At 40.8% G+C, this 23,345-nt stretch overlaps 1 protein-coding gene across 4 annotated transcripts in view; it reads right to left on the reverse strand.

Moving 5' to 3' along the window:
- Window positions 1-23,345, reverse strand: part of LOC103348942 (uncharacterized) — a 130,390-nt gene that overhangs the window by 23,138 nt on the left and 83,907 nt on the right. For 2 of the 4 annotated variants that reach the window (XR_016213186.1, XM_089304053.1), the window contains one exon: window positions 6,066-6,164. The exons of the other annotated variants lie outside the window; for them this stretch is intronic. Coding sequence is in view for 1 of the 2 variants with exons in the window: in XM_089304053.1 (XP_089160179.1) it covers window positions 6,129-6,164 (36 nt within the window). In the remaining variant the exon portion in view is untranslated. Of the gene's footprint in view, window positions 1-6,065; window positions 6,165-23,345 lie in introns of those variants that run through there. 4 annotated transcript variants of the gene reach the window in all.

Genomic DNA, 23,345 nt, shown 5'->3' on the forward strand with positions numbered 1-23,345 from the left:
CACTCCTGGAGAACACAGGAAGTCAGCAGGGGATTTCCAATGAGATCATGTGTGAGTCTTAAATTCATGGACTGGACAGACAAGGTGAAGGCTCCTGGTGACAACCATTTCTAGACCCTATTTTAAGTTTTCTGTACAAAGAGGTAGTGTAGCCATCAGTATTTTGTCAAATCAGCAGAAACTGAATAAGCATCTCTTATGTGCCTGGCTAGGATCTCGGAATATGATGGTGAGCAAAATACACACTTCCAGCCCTTGGGAACCTTCCACTGTATTTAAAGAGATTAGTATTAATTTGATGAAGTCACTTAAATATCTTTAAAGGAAAAATGCCTGGTGCTTGAAGGATCTGACCAGTTCAAGTCCCGGCTGCTCCTCTTCTGATCCAGCTCTCTGCTGTGGCCTGGGAAAGCAGAAGATGGCCCAAGTCCTTGGGCCCCTGCACCTGTGTGGGAGACCTGGAGGAGGCTCCTCACTCCTGGCTTCAAATCAGCTCAGGTCTGGCCATTGAGGTCATTGGGGAGTGAACTAGCAGAATGGAAGACCTCTCTCTGGGTCGATCTCTCTCTAACTTCTTCAAAAATATAAAACAATTCTAAAAATAAAAAAAGGGTAAGCCCCAGTTGCAGGGTGTTGGCCTGGGGAAGCTGTAGGAGGACTCGTTAGATACTGGGAATTCTTCATAATTGGTTAGGGCTTTCTCTGGCTGGTTCTAAGCTGGAGACATAGCGGAAAATTAGAGAAGCTGTCCATTATTAATCAGGTCCTGGCAATGCAGGGCACATTGTTACAAGGGCTATTACTGGGCTTCTTGGAGTGCTAACTAAGATAGCAACTGGACATCCTGCAAGTCTTACTTGTGGTTGGGACGGTTACTGCAGATGATACACTGCTGTCCTGGGCTGCTTGCTGCAGGTTGAAGTCAGAATTCTATTGTTGTATCTGGCTTTTCCATTGTCCATTTTTGTACCCATTCTCTCACACCTGTGACTTTTGAAAACTGCAAACCAAACCTCATAGATATCTAATCAGAAGGGATTTATGAATCAACAGAGGTACATGAGTATGGTGCAACTGAGCTTCATTTCAGTGAACAACTTCACTGACACTGAGCAACTTGAAAACACAACATGGCAGGACACAAGGAAATCTTGAGTCCAACAGTCCCGTCTCAACAAGATGGGGCAAACATGCAAGAACCTATGGTACTACTTATGGTACTGCTTTCAAGACAAAACTGGAGACAAAGAGATGCCTGCAACAAACTTTTTTTTTTTATTATTTTGGGACCAGTGCAGCAGGTTAAGCCACCGCTTAGAATGCCAGTATCCCATCCTGGTGTGTGGGTTTGTGTCTCAGCTGCTCTGCTTCCAATTCGGATTCCTGCTAATGTGCATGGGAATACAGCAGAAGATGGCCCAAATGCTTAGGACCCTGTGACCCATGTGGGACACCTGGACAGAATTCCTGGCTCCCGGCTTTAGCCTGTCCTAGCCCCTGCTGTTGCAGACATTTGGAGAGTGAACCAGCAGATGGGACCCCTCTCTCTCTCTCTCTCTCTCAGGTCCTGCCTTTCGCATGAATAGATTAATAGGTCTGGAGGAATACTATATATCATTTTTTTGTTCTATCTAGTATCATTTTTTTTTACAAATTATTAATGAAAAGTTGAGGGGAAACCTTTTGAAAATAACAGTATACAAACAGCCAACAATAACTTATAATCACTGCACCTTAGCTCAAAGTTAATTTTTTCTTTCTGCAGAGGGATTTGGCCTCAACTGCAATTATTTCAGAAATACTATGTGCTTAACTGAAGCATACAACTTTCCTGCACACTCATCACACTGACCAGAACAGAGATTTTCAAATTGTGGTTGAGTTTGTTGTTAATACCTCCAGAATGAAAACTGTTAAATGCTGGGTAATTTCAGACATGCTTTGGGAGGGCCTCTTGCCTGGCCTGGCTGTTTTTCCATCTACTCTGTCCCCACGCTTCCTCCTGCTGTCCCTGCTTGCTGTGCTGGCCGCGCCAGTGCTTCCACCTCTCAGCTCTGGGGGTCACTGCCATGAGGAATGCTTTGTCCTACGCATGCCTCATTTCAGTAAAAACTCCTCTCCAAGACAAATTCAGGATTTCTCTACACAGGATCATCTGCCTAATTTTTTAAGAATTGAGGGATTCTATTCCTAACAAGGTCATTACTAGGTGTTCAGCCCATTAAAAGCTTAAAGCCTGGAGAGATCATCCTGATGATAAAGTCCTCAGATCACAAACACATTCAGCCATGACTTCCACCTTGCTGAGTGGGGACCAGAGAGACAGCATCTTGAGCCCAGGCGACTTGACCTAGAAGGAAACGGCATCATTGCCCCAGAAGAGGGAAGCCAAGGCCAGATCCAGGTTCCTGATCCCCAAGGAACAAATCCTCAGTACCAAGAGACTAACCAGCTCCAGTCCTGTCCAATCCAGACGGTACATTATGTTGTCACTTCTGCTGCGGTTTATAAAACTTATGGAAGGGCCACAATGAAGGGTCATATCTGAGCTCCAATCAAGTGTATAGGTTAAAGAACAAACGTTTAACAGAGAACCACCAGGAATTAGAATTACATTTATGCCCCTTCTCAAGTGAGTGCCTCCTTCTTCCTTCTCAGCAGAAGAAATTGCCATTCTCAGATTTTCATTAATAATTCCCTTACTCTTCTTTAATACCTCAGCAACCCTGTTAATAAATACAATATATGGTATGTCTTTCCTGTTTTTGAAATTTATATAAATGAACACAAAGCATATGCATTCTTGTGTCATTTAGTTATTTTGTTCAGTGACTCAGCATTTACGGTAGTGTCAACAGTTTTACTGCACCAGTGCTGTGCCGTAGCGGGTTAACTACTGCCTGCAGCACCAGCATCCCGTATGGGCACTGGCACGAGTCCTGGCTGCTCCAGTTCTGATACAGTTTCCTGCTAATACCCCTGGGAAAGAGGAGATGGTACAAGTGCTTGGGCCCCTGCACCTGTGTGGGAGACCAGGAAGAAGCTCCCACCTTCCGCTTTGGCCTGGCCCAGCACCATCTGTTGCCATCATTTAGAGAGTGAATCAGAGGATGGAAGACCTCTTGCTCTCTGCCTCTCCCTCTCTTTCTCTCTGTAATGCTGCCTTTTAAATAAATAAAATAAACCTTTTGAAAATGAAGTTGCACTTCCTTCTCGGCCTTTTGGCTAGCATCAAGTGTAAAAATCTAGTTTAAGTTTTGATGTAAAGAATTCTTATTTTCATTTGGCTTTAAATGTTTTAATTTATCTTATATGTAATGTCTTAAAATTCTCCATATACCTAGAATTTCTGTTTTTTTGTTTTCATGGTTATTGATTTCTAAACTGCATTAAAGTAAGAAAATGAAATCTATGTGATACTGATCCTTTAAACACTTGCAAAGCAATCTTAAGAGTTGAACACAAAATTAATTTTCATACAGTTCCATATATGTTTGAAATAATATTCAAGCTGCCAACATGGGCTCCCGTTACTGTCTTCCAAATTATTTTTTCTAGCCTGTTTTATTACTCATAAATTAAGCATCACTACTCTTGTGTCACATTTAGCAATACCTACAGAATCCTTTTTTGTTTCATTCCAAAATTCTGTCTGAGGTCACTTTTCTAACACTTGAAGTGCTTCCTTTAGAGTCAGCTTAGTGAGAATCTTCTGGCTTTCCGTAACACTATTAGGAAGTCAGTCACAATATAATCGCAATTCTTTTAAGAGCTTTTGTTCTTCCTTGCTTCAGTTTGATTAGTTTTTCAAGGTGTAAAATTCTTTTTGTTTGTATCACCTGAGTTTTACTGGATTTCTCTTGTGTAAAGGTTGGTGACTTTGAACAATTGTGAAAAATCTTCAATCGCCTTGAAAGAGGACAATAAGGAAATCAAAGAGCAGAGGAAGGAAGAAGCCATATTTGAACATCTGCTGGGTCTTCAGTCCGATGCATGCTAGAACTTATCATTTGATTATGTCTTGCTCATAACCCCCCGATTATTCCATCATCTTCACTTCTACTTTGTTTTACATACAATTTCTACAGCCATAACTGAATTTTCCAACTCTCGATTTAACTATCTATTTAGACATTCATAAATTATTTTACTATTTCATTTTTAATTTCTAGAGTATTTACTATTATTTTAGAGTTTTTATTCTTGCTCATGTTTAAAGCTTCTCTTTAGTTTCTTTTACCATGGTAAGTGAATTTGTGTCTCACAATTTCAGTATTTCATATTTGAGCAAACACGCTTTGCTTTTTTCAACTGTCTTGCACTCTCAGTAAGTTATTTCCTTGCATACGTTGTGATTTGGGGGTACATATTATTGTTTTGTAACTTCATAAACTCTAGAAATTGTATTTCTCCAAATAGAATTCAGTTTTTCTCCTTCAAATTGGCTTCCTGAAATCTGGTATTGTGATGCCTCCAGCTTTGTTTTTGTTGTACAAGATTGCTTTAGCTATTCGAGGTCTCTTGTGCCTCCATATAAATTTCAGCACCATTTTTTCCAGATCTGAGAAGAAGGTCTTTGGTATCTTGATTGGTATTGCATTGAATCTGTAAATTGCTTTTGGGAGAATGGACATTTTGATGATATTGATTCTTCCAATCCATGAGCATGGAAGATTTTTCCATTTCTTGGTATCCTCTTCTATTTCTTTCTTTAAGGTTTTGTAATTTTCATCGTAGAGATCTTTAACGTCTTTGGTTAAGTTTATTCCAAGGTATTTGATTGTTTTTGTAGCTATTGTGAATGGGATTGATCTTAGAAGTTCTTCCTCAGCCATGGCATTGTCTGTGTATACAAAGGCTGTTGATTTTTGTGCATTGATTTTATACCCTGCTACTTTGCCAAACTCTTCTATGAGTTCCAATAGTCTCTTAGTAGAGTTCTTTGGGTCCCCTAAATACAGAATCATGTCATCTGCAAAGAGGGATAGTTTGAGTTCTTCCTTCCCAATTTGTATCCCTTTAATTTCTTTTTCTTGCCTAATAGCTCTGGCTAGAACCTCCAGAACTATATTGAATAGCAGTGGTGAGAGTGGGCATCCCTGTCTGGTTCCAGATCTCAGTGGAAATGCTTCCAACTTTTCCCCATTCAATAGGATGTTGGCTGTGGGTTTTTCATAGATTGCTTTGATTGTATTGAGGAATGTTCCTTCCAAACCCAGTTTGCTTAGAGTTTTCATCATGAACGGGTGTTGTATTTTATCAAATGCTTTCTCGGCATCTATTGAGATAATCATATGGTTTTTCTTCTGCAGTCTGTTAATGTGGTGTATCACATTGATTGTCTTGCGCACATTAAACCATCCCTGCATACCAGGGATAAATCCCACTTGGTCTGGGTGGATGATCTTTCTGATGTGTTGTTGCATTCTATTGGCGAGAATTTTATTGAGGATTTTTGCATCTATGTTCATCAGGGATATTGGTCTGTAATTCTCTTTCAGTGCTGCATCTTTATCCGGCTTAGGAATTAAGGTGATGCTGGCTTCATAGAAAGAATTTGGGAGGACTCCCTCTTCTTCGATTGTTCTGAATAGTTTAAGAAGAATTGGAGTTAGTTCTTCTTTAAACGTCTGGTAGAATTCAGCAGTGAATCCATCTGGTCCTGGGCTTTTCTTTGTTGGGAGGGCCTTTATTACTGTTTCAATTTCTGTCTCAGTTATGGGTCTGTTTAGGTTTTCGATGTCTTCCTGGTTCAATTTAGGCAGGTTGCATGTGTCCAGGAATCTATCCATTTCTGACAGGTTTCCCTGTTTGCTGGCATACAAGTCCTTGTAGTAATTTCTGATGATTCTTTTTATTTCTGTGGTGTCTGTTGTTACATTTCCTTTTTCATCTCTGATTTTATTGATTTGGGTCTTTTCTTTTTTTAGTTAGTTGGGCCAATGGGGTGTCAATTTTGTTTATTTTTTCAAAAAACCAGCTCTTCGTTTGGCTGATTTTTTGTAATGTTTTTCTTGATTCAATCCTGTTGATTTCTTCTCTGATTTTAATTATTTCTCTTCTCCTACTAGATTTGGGTCTGATTTGCTGTAGGTTTTCTAGATCCTTGAGGTGAATTGAAAGCTCATCTATTTGGTGTCTTTCCAATTTCTTGATGTAGGCACCTATGGGAGAGGGAAGAGATGTATAATTTGGGACATGCTCAGGCTGACTTGCCCCAAGTGGTGGAGTTGGAAGCATACCAGGGGATTCCAATTCAATCCCATCGAGGTGGCATGTACCAATGCCATCTCACTGTTCCAGGTGATCAGTTTCAGTTCACAGTTGGTCATGGTGAAGGGACTGGGAGTCAAAGGGAGCACATAGACAAGTCTAGTACCTGCTAACGCTAACTGATGGAGTAAATAAAGGGGAGAGTGATCCAACATGGGAAGTGAGATACTCAGCAGACTCATAGAATGGCAGATGTCCTAAATAGCACTCTGGCCTCAGAATCAGCCCTAAAGGCATTTGGAGCTGGCTGAAAAGCTCATGAGAGTATTTCAGGCATGGAAAGCCAAGACACTCTGGCAAAAGATCTCTGCGAGTGAGATCCCAGTGGAAAGAACAGGTCTTCAAAGAAGGAGGTACCTTTCTCTGAAGGGAGGAGAGAACCTCCACTTTGACTATGACCTTGTCTAAACAAGATAAGAGTCGGAGAACTCAGAGGGCTTCCATAGCCTTGGAAACTCATGACTGGAGCATAGGGAGATTACTGATGCCATAGACAGGAGTGTCAATTGGTAAAGTCAACAACAGGAGTCACTGTGCACTTACTCCTCATGTAGGATCTCTGTCCTTAATGTGCTGTGCATTGAGATTTAATGCTATAACGAGTACTCAAACAATATATTTCACTTTGTGTTTCTATGGGGGTGCAAACTGTTGAAATCCTTACTTAATGCATACTAAACTGATCCTCTGTAAAAAAAAAAAATTATCAATTCCCAACTTGACTCTCACTGGGATTAAACATGACAATAGGTCTGCTCTGATTTCATCATCATTTAAAAAAATCATCTATTATTTTTCACTTTATGTTTCTGTGTGGGAGCAAACTGTTGAAATCCATACTTAATGTATACTAAGCTGATCTTCTGTATATTAAGATAATCGAAAATGAATCTTGATGTGAATGGAAGGGGAGAGGGAGTGGGAAAGGGGAGGGTTGTGGGTGGGAGGGACGGTATGGGGGGGAAGCCATTGTAATCCATAAGTCGTACTTTGGAAATTTATATGCATTAAATAAAAGTTCAAAAAAAAAATTGGCTTCCAATCAAATAAAACGACTCTAAAATTAATTTTAATCCAGAGCATTCACAGACCACACAAGGAGTAGTAATTCAGGTCATAAACTCATTTGAAGGCTGCCTTCTGGCTATGAATTTTAAAGGAGAATTTCTATTATGCTTTTGACAGCAGTGAAACCTAAACTTGTGGTTGTCCTTACTCTACTTCTGGAAAGTTCATTCATTTCTAATACTGAATGCACTGTCCTTATGAGGAGGTCTCCAGTTAGAGTCCTTCTCACTCCCCAGCTATCAGTGTAGAAACTTGAGATTTCTTGAATTCAACTGAAACCCCTAGGGCAAAAGCAACCTTTGGTATTTAATTATCTTACCAGGTATTTTCATTACAAGTTTGGATTCTGAAGATTTTCTGTCTCCTAACTCAGTAATGCTTTTTAAGGAAAATATTCTTTAAGATATTTTATCCAGGGCCAGTGTTGTGGCATCAAACATGAGGCCACTGCCTTCAACATCAACATCCTATATTGGTGCTGATTGATCCCAGCTACTCCACTTCTGATACAGCTTCCTGCTAACAGCCTGGGAAAAGCAGTGAAGGTAACTCATGTGGTAGGCCCGGGGAAGCTCCTGGCTTTGGCCTGCCCTAGCCCTGGCCATTGAAACCATCTTGGGTGGATGCAACCAGTGGATGGAAGGTAACTCTCTCTCCTTCTCTGTCTCGTATAACTGACTTTCAAATAAATAAATAAATAAATCTTTTTAAGAATGTTTTATCCAGCCTTTTTTCCCATTGGCAAGTTTAATCATTAAATGTATTTATTCTGTCATATGAGAGGACTTAAAATCAACATTCAGCGTCTTCACTACTTGATTTAATAATATACATCTAGCCTCAACTCATGTTTCCATCTCTCTACCCATAATGCTCCCTCCCGGGAATGCTTCCTTGCAAGGTGCTGGATCTCTGATGTACACTTGGGAAAACAATGGATATCCACCCTTATCTATCACTATAAAAATTAAATGAAGACAGATTTTTACATGTAGGCTTATAAACTCTTCTGACAAACAGAATTAAGAAGACAACGAGGCCTTTTATACACACACACACACACACACACACACATACACACACACACTTTGGGACAAAGACTTTAGGATACATAAAACATAAATAAAAAAGTCAGTATACTCAACACTTAAAACTCTTGCTCACGAAAACACACTAATAAATGTTCACAACCTCTTGACCCATCTGGATCTCCCCTGTAAATGAACTGATTTCCTTGGGTAGTTGGTGGCAACCAGTTAGTCACATTTCTCACTGGTGCTGTGCTAATCTCCCTTAAATCCTAAGAACAGGGCATTTGCCCACCCTCTTGAAACATTCTCCTGTAACAGCATGGGGCCAAGACCTGTGTCACTTGTTCTATGGAACCAAGTTGCCATCAGGGGTGACAGACAAGAGTTGGCAGGAACATTCTGAGCTTCACATTAGACACTGCCATACAACCCAGCCTTCAGTAGTCATAGAGAACTTCGATCTACCTTATCACTTGGGTTAATTTCTGATTTGGTAGATTATTAAAGAGGGGCTGAAGAATGTGCTTGGACTCCTTTAAAATATCTGTACAGTAGGTTCCTTGGGGCCGGTGCTGTGGCTCACTTGGTTAATCCTCCGCCTGTAGTGCCAACATCCCATATGGGCGAAGGGTTCTAGTCCCGGTTGCTCCTCTTCCAGTCCAGCTCTCTGCTGTGGCCCGAGAAGGCAGTGGAGGATGGCCCAAGTGCTTGGGCCCCGCACCCACATGGGAGACCAGGAGGAAGCACCTGGCTCCTGGCTTCGGATTGGCGTAGCTCCAGCCATGGCAGCCATTTGGGGGGTGAACCAACGGAAGGAAGACCTTTCTCTCTCTGTCTCTCTCTCTCTCACTGTCTAACTCTGTCAAATAAAAAATAAATAAAATATCTGTATAGTAGTTTCCTACACAGCAACTGAAAAGCAACGAACATCACATATACCGTAAAATAAACTTCAAAAATGTAGCTTTGAGAAGCAAAGGCTTACAGAATGCTATGGTATGCTACTGCAAACACAAGTCTTAAAGAATGAAACAATGTGGGGCCAGTGCTGTGGCACAGCAGGTAAAGCCACCATCTGTAGTGCTGGCATCCCATATGGGTCCTGGCTGCTCCACTTCCAATCCAGCTCTCTGCTATGGCCTGAGAAAGCAATAGAAGATGGTCCAAGTCCCTGGGCTCCTGTACCCACGTGGAAGACCCAGGAAAAGCTCCTGGCTTCCGATGGGCCCAGCTCCGGCACTTGTGGCCATCTGGGGAGTGAAGCAGCAGATGAAGACTTCTCTATCTCTCTCTGCCTCTGACTCTTTCTCTACCTTTCAAATAAATAAATAAATCTTTTAAAAATGAAATAATGCTATAGATTATTTTTAGCACATAATCAGTCATGGTACTGAAACCATACATGGAAATGAAAAAAAGTAAATTCACGTTAGCTGCTACTTCTGGGGAAAGAGAAGGGCTTCTGAAGAGAACTTTCAGTTCCATCAGAAAGTATTTCTTTCAGTTCCAAGACATCAAGATTTCACAAGAATGCTGCACTCTCTCTTGTACTCTACATGTGTGTGTGTGTCCATTATATGATTATACATCCTTGTATGTTGGAAATATTTCAGAGTAACAAATGAGTAAAAGCAAAATTTGAATAGGGTCATTTAATTCCCCTGATGAAAACTGTGCAGCATCTTTGGCTATGGTTTAGAGGCCTCTAAGACTTCATGTGTTGAAACAGAATCCTCACTATGAGGGATTCAGAGGGTGATGGTGATGTTTAGAAGAGGGAGGAGCCTGTAGGCGAATGAGTAAGATTAGACAAGGTCCTCAGAGGGGAGCCCTTTGATGCAATACTGGTGGGTTTGTTAGAAGAGGGAAAGACCACAGACACCACTCGTGTACACCCGCCCTATCTCACCTTGTGGCAGCCTGTGCCACTGCAGGATTCCCCCCAGCAAGGAGAACATCACCAGACACAGGCCCTTGACCCTGGGCCTCCAGAACTTTGAACCACAATAAACTCCTTCTCTTCTACAGTTATGCAGCCCCTGACCCTGGATACCTTCTTACAGGAACGTAAAGCTCACTACTACACCTTCCTTTTTCACTCCAGGCAGGAAGCAACCCCTGTACTGTGCTGAGCCTCTGCCTGACTTCCTGCCACCTGCCTCTCCATCGGGCTGTGGTGTCTCACCAACAACACTGACTTCTCCATACTTCAAATATCATTTCAATGTTTCCCTTTCCTGTTTTTAAGACCTCTCATAATCATATACTTTTATGTACATTTTATACATAGCGAATGACACGCAGTGGGCGAGATGCCCTGATGAGCAACCTGTTAGATGTCAGAAACTCTTCTTAGGAAAAGAGACAATAACAGGAGCCTGAAGGTTAGTATTTACCCCAAGCACAGGGCCAAGAAGTAAGAAGCATTCCTGTCTCTATCACCTCCTTGTTTCCTTCCATATTTATGCATTCAGACCTCACTGTGTATTGATACTTGGAACCTTACAAGCATAGAGAATCCTACCATCCACGCCACACTGGGAAAATCAGGGAAGATTTTCTCATAATAGGCATTCCCACACTTGAAGTAAGGAGCATGGCTGAAGTTCTGAGAACTGTGGGTCATAGATATACAGAATGATCAGCCATCTGCAGCTCTTGCTAGAAATGGCTCTTTACGAGTTGATGAAAGCAGACTATCCGCCCAAGTTAGGGAAGGTGGCATTTCTTACTTGGTTATGTTTTTAATTTTAGAAACAGTCATCTGGGCACCTTTGGAAATAATCCCTATAACTCTACATCAGCCCCTTTATTCAAGGCAAGAGTGGAAAGTATCCATCACAACTCAACTCAGTCATCAATAATTGAGCACCTGCTATATTCCTGGCAACTTGAACTTGTTTAGCTATCAACAAAACCAACAAATCAAAGACTCAACTAAACTTTTGCTTACTTCAAACATCTAAGTATTTTAATGAACTACTTTACTGGCAACTGAATCTCCTTAAAATTGCTTCAAGTTTCTACAGTGATCATAAGCATAGCCCATATTCAATGTCTGATATGAGAACCCATGATATTGATAAAGCATCAAAGATTATAAAAATAAGCAATTATACTTGGTTAATAAACATGTTAATGAAACTATTTTGCTAAATTGCAATACTGTGATTTTTCAAAGATGTTTTACTTTTAGTTAAGAATAATGAACTTTGTGGGCCGGCGCCGTGGCTCACTAGGCTAATCCTCCACCTTGCGGCGCCGGCACACCGGGTTCTAGTCCCGGTCAGGGCGCCAGATTCTGTCCCGGTTGCCCCTCTTCCAGGCCAGCTCTCTGCTATGGCCAGGGAGTGCAGTGGAGGATGGCCCAGGTGCTTGGGCCCTGCACCCCATGGGAGACCAGGAAAAGCACCTGGATCCTGGCTCCTGCCATCGGATCAGCGCGGTGCGCCGGCTGCAGCGGCGGCCATTGGAGGGTGAACCAACGGCAAAGGAAGACCTTTCTCTCTGTCTCTCTCTCTCACTGTCCACCCTGCCTGTCAAAAATAAAAAAAAAAAAAAGAATAATGAACTTTGCTAAAGCACCCCTTCCATGATAAAACACAAAATTTTATCATGAGAAGTATATCCTTTCTTTACTACCCATTTAAGATGTTGACCAGATCAAGATGAGTCATTAGCTATCTGGTTAAACAGAGGAAATAGAGCAGAATACAAGAAAATACCCAAGAAAGCAGGATGGTGGTGTGGAAGCCCCCATGGTCTGTTGCTGAAGCAGTTTTCCCAGCGGGGCCACATTTGAGCTTCATTTGCTTACCCAGGAGCCACATTCTTATGGGACACACAAAATTATGCATTTTGTGTTTGTATGAAGAGCACAACCTATTAAATGAGTAAGGCTACAGACACCTGGGAGAGACAGCATTTATTCACTGCTGGGCTGTTCCAAGGGGACAATGGGGGAAGGGGTTTGAGTATGTGTACTTGTGCCAGTTTTACTCTCTCAAATCTCTACTGTCACACTCCACTCAGCATGAGAAACAGTAACATCTTCATCCCCATCTCAGCATTTAGGACTCTGTAAAGAGGGCCACGGTCTGCCTGGATGGCGAGCAGGTATCCAAGTCCTGTTCTCAGAGGCTCTTTAACCTGCATCTGAAAAGCATTCAGCCTCTTCTTTTGTCACTGCTGTAAACCCAAAAAACTTGAGAGTAGGGTCCTCTGTATTCATGGAAGATGAGTTAAACAAGCAGGCCTGGAGCAGTGACAATGGCCTGAACTGCATAGCAGGCTTGCTGTCAGCCCTGTGGTCCTCACAAAGCTGACCGTCATCAATATCTAAATCGGGTTATATGGACATAACCTGCAATGATGACAAATTACGTAGGGCCTTGGCAACACGGTAAAGCAGCCCAGAAACAGGAGCATTAAAACAGGCAAAAGGGGGGTATATCATCAATTTCTAAAGAATCATCAAAGGAAAACCCTGAAAGAAAGTATCAGAAATGAGTAGCATGGTTTGCTTAGTCTCAGAACAACTACTGAAACAATGCATTTAAAAAAAATGATTCTGTTTTGGCCAACACTGCAGCTCACTAGGCTAATCCTCCGCCTGTGGCACTAGCACCCCAGGTTCTAGTCCCGGTTGGGGTGCCGGATTCTGTCCCGGTTGCTCCTCTTCCAGGCCAGCTCTCTGCTGTGGCCCGGGAGTGCAGTGGAGAATGGCCCAAGTGCTTGGGCCCTGCACCCGCATGGGGGACCAGGAGGAAGCACCTGGATCCTGGCTTCAGATCAGCACAGCACACTGGCCATAGCGGACACTTGGGGGGTGAACCATTGGAAGGAAGATCTTTCTCTCTGTCTCTCTCTGTAACTGTCTATAACTCTCTCTCTGTCTCTCTCTCACTGTCTAACTCTACCTGAAAAAAATGATATGTAACAACAGGCACCACAGAAATAAAAATAATTTTCAGAAATTAATACAAAGAGCTGTATGATAACAAATTAGGAACCCTACAAGAAATGGACAGATTCCTGGACATACAACCTACCTAAATAGAGCCAAGAAGACACAGAAAACCTAAACAGACCCATAACCAAGATGGAGACTGAATCAGAAATAAAGGCCCTCCCAAAAAAGAAAAGCCCAGGACTGGATGGCTTCACTGTTGAATTCTAATAGACATTTAAAGAAGAACTAACTCCAATTCTTCTCAAGTTATTCCCAACAACTGAAAGAGAGGGAATCCTCCCAAATGCTTTCTACAAAGCCAGCATCACCATAATTCGCAAACCTGAAAAGGATGCAAGAGAGAGAGAGAATTATAGACCAATTTCCCTGATGAACATGGATGCAAAACTCTTCCACAAAATTTTAGCTAATCGCACTCTGGCCTCAGAATCAGCCCTTAAGGCATTCGGATCTGGCTGAAAAGCCCATGAGAGTATTTCAGGCATGGAAAGCCAAGACACTCTGGCAAAAAGATCTCTGTGAGTGAGATCCCAGTGGAAAGAACAGGTCTTCAAAGAAGGAGGTACCTTTCTCTGAAGGGAGGAGAGAACCTCCACTTTGACTATGACCTTGTCTAAACAAGATAAGAGTCAGAGAACTCAGAGGGCTTCCATAGCCTTGGAAACTCATGACTGGAGCATAGGGAGATTACTGATGCCATAGACAGGAGTGTCAATTGGTAAAGTCAACAACAGGAGTCACTGTGCACTTACTCCTCATGTAGGATCTCTGTCCTTAATGTGCTGTGCATTGAGATTTAATGCTATAACGAGTACTCAAACAATATATTTCACTTTGTGTTTCTATGGGGGTGCAAACTGTTGAAATCTTTACTTAATGTATACTAAACTGATCTTCTGTTAAAAAAAAAAAAAAGAAGAAGAAGAAATTAGCAATTCCCAACTTGACTCTCGCTGGGATTAAACATGACAATAGGTCTGATCTGATTTCATCATCATTTAAAAAAAATCATCTATTATTTTTCACTTTATGTTTCTGTGTGGGAGCAAACTGTTGAAATCCTTACTTAATGTATACTAAGCTGATCTTCTGTATATTAAGATAATCGAAAATGAATCTTGATGTGAATGGAAGGGGAGAGGGAGTGGGAAAGGGGAGGGTTGTGGGTGGGAGGGATGGTATTGGGGGGAAGCCATTGTAATCCATAAGTCGTACTTTGGAAATTTATATTCATTAAATAAAAGTTAAAAAAAAAAGAAATATCTCTGTGCATCAGTATTGCTGCAAATATAGTTTTGTAAAACTTTGTTTTGTACCTTTGTAAAACCAGCAGGTAAGAATGTTATATTACTATAGTTTTAATGATTTGTGATTACTATATAACTTACTATATATAGGTGAAATGGTGATTTTTCATTAAATTATTGTTTATAGTCATTGTCTATTCCTACTAAACTAAGATCTTTTGTTTAAATTATTAAACTTCTTATGTGGCAAAAAAAAAAATTAGCTAATCGAATCCAACAACACAACAGAAAGATCATGCACAGAGACCAAGTGGAATTTATTCCTGGTATGCAGGGATGGTTCAACATTACATTCACAAATCAATCAATGTGATACACCACATTAACAAACTGCTGCACAAAAACCATATGATTATCTGAGTATTTGCAGAGAAAGCATTTGATAAATTACAACACCCTTTCATGATGACAACTTTAAGCAAATTGGGTATAGAAGGAACATTCCTCAGCACAATCAGTCCATTTATGACAAACCTATAGCCAGCATCATAGTGAACGGAGAAAAGTTGGAAGCATTCCCACTGAGATCAGGCACCAGACATGGATGCCCACTCTCACCAATGCTATTCAATACTATACTGGAAGTTTTAGCCAGAGCTGTGAGGCAAGAAAAAGAAACCAAAGGGATGAAAACTGGGAAGGAGGAAGTCAAACTATCCGTATTTGCAGATGACATGATTCTTTATATAAGGGATCAAAAGAACTCCACTAGGAGATTATTGGAACTCATAGAAGAATTTGGTAAAGTAGCAGCAAATCAAATTAATATAAAAAATCAACAGCCTTTTATACACAATCAATGCCATGGCTAAGAAAGAACTTCTAAGATAAATCCCATTCACAATAGCAAAAAAAAAAAAAAAAGGCAAATATCTTGGAATAAACTTAACAAAGGATGTCAAAGATCTCTACGATGAGAATTATGAAACATTAAAGGAGGAAATAGATAAAGACACAAAAAAATGGAAAAAACTTCCATGTTCATGGATTGGAAGAATCAATATCATCAAAATGTCCACTCTTCCAAAAGCAGTTTACGGATTGAATGTGATACCAATCAAAATAACAAAGACATTCTTCTCAGATCTAGAAAAAAATGATGCTGAAATTCATATAGAAACACAGGAGACTTTGAATAGCTAAAGCAATCTTACACAAGAAAGCTAGAGGCATCACAATACCAGATTTCAAAACATACTACAGGGCAGTTATAATCAAAACAACCTGGTGCTGGTACAAATACAGACAGACAGAACAATGGAACAAAACAGAAGTGTCAGAATCAATCCAGGTATCTACAACCAACTTACATTTGATCAAGGAGCTAAAACCAATCCCTGTAGCAAGGACAGTCGATTCAACAAATGGCGCTAGGAAAACTGGATTTCCACATACAGAAGTATGAAGACCCCTACCTTACACTTTACACAAAAATCCACTCAACATGGATTAAAGATCTAAATCTATGACCTGACACCTTCAAATTATTAGAGAACAAGAGAAACCCTACAAGATATTGGCACAGGCAAAGACTTCATGGAAATGACCCCAGAAGCACAGACAGCCAAAACCAAAATTAACAACTGGGATTACATCAAATTGAGAAGTTTCTGTATGGAAAAAGAAACAGGAAAGCAAAGAAGCAACCAACAGAATGGGAGAAATTATTTGTAAACTATGCAACTGATAAAGGATTAATAATCAGAATCTACAAAGAAATCAAAAACTACACAACAATGAAACAACCCAGTTAAGATACGGAAAAAGGATTTAAACAGACTTTTTTCAAAAGAGGAAATCCTAATGGCCAAAAGACACATGAAAAAATGTTCAGGATCACTAGCCGTTAAGGAAAGACAAATAAAAACCACAGTGAGTTTTCACCTCACTCATATTTATTCACCCAGTTAGAATGGCTTTCATACAGAAATCAATAAACAATCAATGCTGGCAAGGATGTGGGGACAAAGGTACCCTAATCCACTGTTGGTGGGAATGTAAGCTGGTAAAGCTACTATGGAAGACAGTTTGGACGTATCTCAGAAATCTGAATATAGCCATACTGTATGACCCAGCCATCCCATTACTCAGAATTTACCCAAAGGAAATGAAATTGGCATAACAAAAGAGCTATTAGCACCTACCTCCATGTTGACTGCAGCTCAATTCATAATAGCTAAGACATAGATTCAACCAAAATGTACGTCAATGGAAGACTGGGTAAAGAAATTATTGGATATGTACTCTATGGAATACTACACAGCAGTTAAAAAAAAACAAATCCAGTCATTTGCAACAAAATGGAAGAATCTGGGACTCATCATACTTAGTGAAGTAAGCTAGTCCCAAAGGGACAAATATTGTATGTTTTCCCTTATTGTGACAACTAGCTGAGCACCTAAAAGGAAATCTGCAGAAGTAAAATTGACATTATGAGAAGCAATGACTTGATCAGCTCTTGTTCTGACTGTCGAGGAATAGCTTACTATATTTTTTTCTCCTATTTTCTTTTTCCTAATTAATACCATTGCTTGAACTCTTTTTAATACAGGATTATTCATAGGTATTTAAATCCAATTGAAAACTAATCCCAGTAAAAAAAAAAAGAGTTGGAGTAAGAGAGGGAATAGATACAGTTCGGCACACGTTCCTATGGACTTACCCCTCAGGGTAAAGCTAAAAACTTGGACTCCAAATCCCATTAAGCTGGGTGGTACTAATGCCATCTTACTCATTAAAATGATCATTTTAAGTGTTTAACTGATAATATAGATAAGATTAAGTGTCAAAGGGATCACATAAATAAGACCAAGTGTCTGCTAATAATCATAATAGAATTAAAAAGGAGAGAATGATCCAACATGGGAAGCAGGCCACACAGCAGACTCATAGAATGAGAAATGCCCTCAACAGCACTCTGGCCTCAGAATCAGCCCTAAGGCATTTGGATCTGGCTAAAAAGCCCATGAGAGCATTTCAGGCATGGAAAGCCAAGACACTGTGGCAAAATGACCTAAATGAAGGATCTCAGTGAGTGAGATCCCAGTGGAAAGAAGGGGCCATCGAAGAAGAAGGTACCTTTCTCTGAAGGGAGGAAAGAACTTCCACTTTGCTTATGCCGCTGCCTAAACACTGATGGAGATTGTGGACTCAAAGGCTTCATGGCCTTGGCAGCTCATGTCCAGAGTCTTAGGTCATCACTGACGTCATAAATAAGAGTGCCAATTGTTACATCAACAACAGGAATCACTGTGCACTTACTCCCCATGTAGGACCTCTGTCCTTGAAGAATTGTACTATCAGAATTAATGGTCAACCGTGTCTTCAAACAATACTTTATACTTTGTGTGTTTGTGTGGGTGCAAAGTGTTGAAATCTTTACTTACTATAGACTTTGTCTTCTGTATATAAAGATAATTAAAAATGAATCTTAACAAAGAATGGGATGGGAGAGGGAGTAGGAAGTGGGGGTTAGAGGGCGGGCATGGGAGGAAGAACAGCTATATTCCTAAAGCTGTACCTGTGAAATTTATTACACTTGATCTTAGCCAAAAGGCCAAACTTTATATAAAAAAAGCAACCCAAGACTTTCAGAATACAGAAAAATGATTAAAGATAAAATATTTGCCAAATATAATTCAGTAACTACTATGACTTCAAGTGGATTTATGTTTGTTCGGATACACTAAATAGATTTGATATTGAAAATGTGCATTTGGTGCTTATGACAAAGAGAAGCTAATGTGAAATCTATGAATCCCTCCCTCTTCGAATAATTCTTAGTGTGGTACAAAATGTAAACTGAATAAAAAAAGCTAGTTAAGCAGAAAACAATGTATGATAAAGACTGGAAGATACCCAGAATCATGTAGAAGGCCAGAGAACAGCAGCAAAGCAATTAGTTAAAAATCCGGTCAACTTTCAGCATACAACAGGCCAAGAGAACCAGACTCCGTTCTATTGCTGTTCCTTAGAAATGTCCCTGGAGGCTTAGGACACTCCTGTTCTCTTACCTCTAGACACCAGCACTGTCCCTGTGTGGGGCCCTCAATAGTCTGTAGTTTTGGGGGGGGGGTATCTACAGAAGGACGATAAATTCCTCTCACCCTACAAAAAGCCAATAAATATTCACTTCAGTCCACCCTAACACAGAGTTACGACAACCCTTTCCTTATACCTTAAATTTTTTAAATTACACATCTGTAACAAAATGATGCCATTGCTCATATTTCCCCAAACACTTCCACCTTCTTGATTAACTAGCACAACTTCTCACTGTAGAGTATGTTCAATTCCTTATGTAGAATTTATGGGTGACATCTAGTGCTAGTCCAATCAAAATACTGATTCAATACCATACCAAGCTATAGACCAAAGGCTCAAGTGGATAATAACCCTAAAACATACCCTTACTGCAGTATAGAAGAAAAATTGGGACTATATGCATGTGCACTTATGCACTATATACACATACACTATCCATATCCACTGATACACTGTATATAAGCTTAGGGACACAAACATGGAAGTGCATGAACATACAGATACAAGTACATACAAATGCACACATTTTCACACACACAAAGAACAGCTGAGTCATCATTTCCACAGTTTGCCAGGGGTTTTAGCTGCATTTTCGTCTTTGCCTTTCTGCCTTGTGTTCTGTGTTTCCTTAACCTTTACATACATTTCAGTCGGGAGGAGGTCTAACCCTCTTGTAGTATTCTTCAACTCTTAGTAACAGACATGGCAGGAAGAGGACATATCCACAGAGATCACCTGTGTTCTGCCGATCATCCTCCCAACTCCCACTGAAGAGCAGTAAATCCACCTCCTCTCCATAGGAGAGTCAATGACCACAACCAACACCAAAAGTCCAACTTTACCTTCACTCAGTGGTTTGAAAAAGTCCCAATCCCATAATCAGCAGTTTCCAACTGCAATGCAATACAACTATTATTGGTGAAATAGAGAGCAACAGAGCCAAGAATATTGGGATTAGCTAATGAACTCATGCCAGGGTGGGGGTCCACCTTTTTATTCTGACTCCTCCATTAGGTCTACAGAAGGTAGTGCTGTTATATTGATCCCTGGTTCAGAACATTTGCCAGTGAAGGACAGCAATCCAAACTCATACAGTCTTGTTCCCAGTTTGTGGGAATAAGTGAGTCTTTATGAAGTACTCAACCATCCTGAAAAGTCAGCTGCTTGTGGGAAATGGAGTCTTCTAAACTGTGAACTGATCAGCAGTGTCTACAGGTCTTGTATGTTTACTTGTAAAATGGTATGGCATATGATGATGGTATGTGAGACAGTGAATCTTCTTGCAGTGATGCTGGAATAAGTATGGTAGACAAGAGTGGCTCATACATTCAGAACACTTATCTTCTAATGAGAACATACTGTAATAGGTAGGTTGAGTATCCCTTACTCAAATGCTTAGAAATAGAAGTGTTTCAGATTTCAAGCTATTTTTTCAGATTTTTGAATACTTGCACACATATAATATCTTGGGAAGGGCCAGCGCCGCGGCTCACTAGGCTAATCCTCCGCCTAGCGGCGCCGGCACACCGGGTTCTAGTCCCGGTCAGGGCACTGGATTCTGTCCCGGCTGCCCCTCTTCCAGGCCAGCTCTCTGCTGTGGCCCGGGAGTTCAGTGGAGGATGGCCCAGGTGCTTGGGCCCTGCACCCCATGGGAGACCAGGAAAAGCACCTGGCTCCTGGCTCCTGTCATTGGATCAGCGCGGTGCGCCGGCCGCAGCGCGCCGGCCATTGGAGAGTGAACCAACGGCAAAGGAAGACCTTTCTCTCTGTCTCTCTCTCTCTCTCTCACTGTCCACTCTGCCTGTAAAAAAAAAATAATAATAATAATAATAATATCTTGGGAAGAAATTAAATTCATTTATGCTTCATATATACTTTATACTATAGCACCAAGCTACAATATTTGTAGTTCACCTTATTTTCACTGATTTGTTAAATGAGGTCAAGTGTGGAATTTTGCACTTATAGCATCATGTCAACACATGAAACTTGAGATTTTTAATTCAGAATTTTCAAATTTTGGATTCAGGTTTGAAGAAAGCACTCCATTGTAATCAACAAGCAGTTGGGTAACCAACTAGTGCCTGAGATTATTGGAATTTGGGTGAGAACAAGGCACTTTGTCAAGTTCCTACAAATGGTGTATACTTGAGAGCATGACCCTTCCATCAGGCCCTCTGATACACAGACAGGGATGGATGAAATGCTTTGCAGAGGTGACACCCATCATATGGCTGTGTAAAAATAACACTATGCCTGTGATCTGAAGGCATGCCACCCTGCATTGAGTGCAGGGATGTAGTTCTGCCACTCTGCTGCTGCTCTGCCACAAACATGTCTGCTCATGTGGCAATGACTGAGAAACATGGCCCAAGGACGTCTATACAACTTGTTGACATGGTTGGGGGGGGGGTTCTTCATAGGCATTCTCATGTGACACTTCTAAGATCCTTCCAAGAGTTTTGTCTTCATGTATCTTCCCCAAAATTCATTAGGTATACACTTAATAATTTTATGTACCCTTGGTTTGGACAAATATCTCTCATTTCACTCTAAAGAAAAAGTATTTCTCTGCTGGTCAAGTATCTCTTTGCTAACTACCATGGCCACACTTCAGTGGGGATTCTCATACATACTCAGACCATTTCCAGCTGTTGCCAGATTACGATGGAATCAATTTGCAAAATAAGCTGAACAAATTTTTCCTCACTTAATTTCATCAATCATCTTATCCTGAGGAATGTGCCCAGGACACTACAGGAGGTACTGAATAAGGACTGGCAAAGCAGCAAAGATAGGAGAGCAGGGGCACAAACAACTGCTTCAGCCAACTTACTTGTTCCTACAGAACCAGTTCGTGTCCAGGCCCTTTCTTCCCCACTTCTATTTGCTAAACACCTGAACGCTGCTTGGAAGGTCTGACTCGTATCTGTGTAGATTACAGAGCACTGAGTACATACTGGACTCCCTCTATAGTACCTTGGGGTCACTTCATTTTCAATGTCAACCAAATCAAAAATTTTCAAAAGTGTACCATTGCCAAACGATTTACAGCTCTGTTCTGAAATCCTAGGGCCCTTCACAGTCACTCTTGTACCAGTTCATGTCATGTGTTCCACCTCGTCATTCAATGAGCTTAAAACACACACACACACACACACACACCTGAGAGCCATTAAAATCACTATGCGAGTGGTGTACTGGAGCACTTGCTCTTTCTATAGACCTAATCAAATGTTATATTTACCCATTAGCCTTCACCCCAACATGCAAAGAAACTCATTGATTCCTCTGACTCATTCATCATCATGTAAGGCGCAGCTGCAACTTTCTAATTTTGAAAGAGACATCTTTATATGCTCAGGTCACCCAGACTATGGTTGATGAACTCTAGCCTGCTGTCAAATCCAGCTTGGCTCTTGTCTTCTAACAGCATTTGAGCACTGCCTGAAGCACTCACTGCAAGCCATAGGTGCTTAGATAGCGTCTTTCATTTTACTGCTCACTCTTAAAACCTAAAACATTTACTATCTGGTCTTCATGTAAGCCCAAAGAAATTGATGGGAATCATGCATGCATATATGTGTGTGTGCGTGTGTGTTTGTGTAATCTTATCACAGCATTTACCATTCTCTCAAAATCAGCAGCAGCTCATAATGATACGACATAATGACAGGATCCTGAAGAGAGAAGTATGCCTCAAACCTGATGTAAACTTGAGCCAGATCAGAAAGATCTGCGGCTGTCTCTGCCAGGTAAAGCTATTTAAGGAAAAAGTTAGACCATCTCAGCTGGGTACCATTTGCCAAAAAAAAAAAATTATTAATTTGCTCGAATATATCTGCCTGGTTAATCTTTTAGTGATCATTTTCCAGGGTAAGCATGTCTTTTTGTCATGCAAATAGAGAATTAGAAGAAGGTAACACAGAGATTGACATCCTTGCCACGTTGCAGTCTTGGAAGGCTGCATAAGGCCTCCTAATACCATCAGGTACTCAGTATTACTTTGGATTTACCTCTGTGGTAAGGCAGTGGTGCCCAGAGGACTTCAGCTTGGCCCTTCCTTTTATAAAAGCTCTTAATACACACAGAACCAAGTGAGGCAACACACGCTGAGGATATGTGTCCCCAAACCTCCACTCAGGAGTTGAGTAAATAACCACAGTCTTGGTTTAGGGACACCCTGGACAGCATAAACTGTGTGGTGTACATTGGAATCACCTCAAAACCCTTTTATTCCCTGAGCACCCCAAATTCTTACTTTGCTGGCAGGAACTTTATGTCTTATAATGAACGTGGGTACAAAAATTGACTGTGATTCAACTTACTTCATTATGCTGGCCCATGTTAGGTCTTGCTGTTCTGACCAGTACATACTTTAGTTCTCCAAGTAATGCCGACTTCAATAATTGTCCCATTCCACCTCCTCCTCCATCTCCCATTCTGAGTCCCTTTCTCCATTAAGATTACCTTTTAATTAGCTTCATACACAGAATACCAACTCTATACCAAGTCAAGATTTCAACAATTTGACAATTTGCACACACACACAAAATAAAAAAAAACTGAGAACAAGTTTTACAGTTAATTCTGATTCTACAACTCATTAAGGACAAAGGTTCTGCATGGGGAGTAAGTGCATAGTGACTC

The sequence above is a fragment of the Oryctolagus cuniculus genome, chromosome 9 (assembly GCF_051225735.1).
Source record: "Oryctolagus cuniculus isolate XC-2025 breed Fujian yellow rabbit chromosome 9, ASM5122573v1, whole genome shotgun sequence".
NCBI classification, from domain to species: domain Eukaryota; kingdom Metazoa; phylum Chordata; class Mammalia; order Lagomorpha; family Leporidae; genus Oryctolagus; species Oryctolagus cuniculus.